Source organism: Pyrus communis, chromosome 9 (genome assembly GCF_963583255.1).
Source record: "Pyrus communis chromosome 9, drPyrComm1.1, whole genome shotgun sequence".
In the NCBI taxonomy this organism is placed as follows: domain Eukaryota; kingdom Viridiplantae; phylum Streptophyta; class Magnoliopsida; order Rosales; family Rosaceae; genus Pyrus; species Pyrus communis.
This window is the reverse complement of record NC_084811.1, coordinates 20347277-20348617: the sequence shown is the minus strand read 5'-3', so window position 1 is coordinate 20348617 and position 1341 is coordinate 20347277. Positions and strand designations below refer to the sequence as shown.

At 46.2% G+C, this 1341-nt stretch overlaps 1 protein-coding gene across 1 annotated transcript; it reads left to right on the top strand.

The window, feature by feature from the left end:
* The first annotated feature begins 296 nt into the window (after positions 1 to 296).
* On the top strand, positions 297 to 1136 carry LOC137744645 (protein MIZU-KUSSEI 1-like). Its single transcript, XM_068484417.1, has one exon. The coding sequence runs from the start codon at positions 297 to 299 to the stop codon at positions 1134 to 1136; it is 840 nt and encodes a 279-aa protein (XP_068340518.1).
* The last annotated feature ends 205 nt before the right edge of the window (positions 1137 to 1341 follow it).

The window sequence follows — 1341 nt, the reverse complement described above, 5'->3', positions numbered from 1 at the left end:
AAAAATAAAAAAAAAGTCCAGGATGCGATCATCATCACCACAAGCCTCCACCGTCTCCCTTTATATTGGCCACCTCCGGACACTATCATCACTTGTCGGCCAATATTCTCCCTCCCTCCCTCCCTCCCTCCCTCCCTCTCTCTCTCTCAAAAGAACACCACGCCCCCACTCTTTCTCAGCAAATTAGGATTAATATTCATCACTAAAACCATACTTCAAACGATTAGAAAATACAAGCTTGCAAAACCATACAAACTATTTTTTATCATATCAAATTGTTGATTTTTAGTGCCACCATGAAACACCAAGACCTCAACATTCACAGAAGCACCAGTACTACTTCCATATCTAGAAGTACTTCAAGAAAGATCATCCAATCCAACCACTTCAGATCTTCATCATCAACTTTCCCACTTAACCATCTTCAAAACGACGACGTCCCCAACAACCTTTTGGTTCCGAAACACCACTCGCCAGTCTCCTTCCACCACCTCTCCAAAACCCAAACAAAACTCACCTCAATCATCCGCTCTTTCCTCAGCTTCCTCTCCTTCCCCACCATTATCCCAACATGCAAGTGGCTTGCCATCCCCTCCAACCTCTTCGTCCCTCCCTCCCTTGGCCGAAAAGTCACCGGCACGCTCTTCGGAAACCGCCGTGGCCACGTCAGCTTCGCCGTCCAGCTGGACCCCCAGTCGGAGCCTGTTTTGCTTCTCGAGCTTGCCATGTCAACGTCTTCACTCGTTAAAGAGATGTCTTCCGGGCTCGTGCGCATTGCTCTCGAGTCTGAAAAGCAACAGGGCTCCGGCCGTGCAGGTATGCATGGTCGGAAGCTGTTTCAGGAACCTTCATGGACTATGTATTGTAACGGGAGGAAGTGTGGGTATGCGGCGTCTCGCACATGCGGGGAGTCAGACTGGCACGTGCTGAGCACTGTTCGAAGCGTGTCGGTCGGAGCCGGCGTGATTCCAGTGGTGGACGACGGAAAAAAAGGTGGCCCGTCTGAAGGAGAGTTGCTTTATATGAGAGCTAGGTTTGAAAGAGTCGTGGGAAGCCGTGACTCGGAGGCCTTTTACATGTTGAACCCTGAGGGTAATGGAGGTCCTGAACTCAGTATCTTTTTACTCAGAATATGAAAGTGAAGAAAAATAAAAGGAAAAGAAATTAAATTGTAGGTGAGAGAGATGTAGTTTTTAGGTGATTTAATCGCAAGTTGCAGAAGTGAATGCTAGCTTAGGTACTTTTATGTAATTTACAGCTTTGAAAATGTAAGAACATGTGATTTTATATCTTATTAATTATCTTCATATATACCGTTGATATAGATACTCTTGGACTTGA

Bases quoted from the DNA above. Each gene is read 5' to 3' on its own strand.
- LOC137744645 (XM_068484417.1), top strand. From the start codon at position 297: ATGAAACACCAAGACCTCAACATTCACAGAAGCACCAGTACTACTTCC.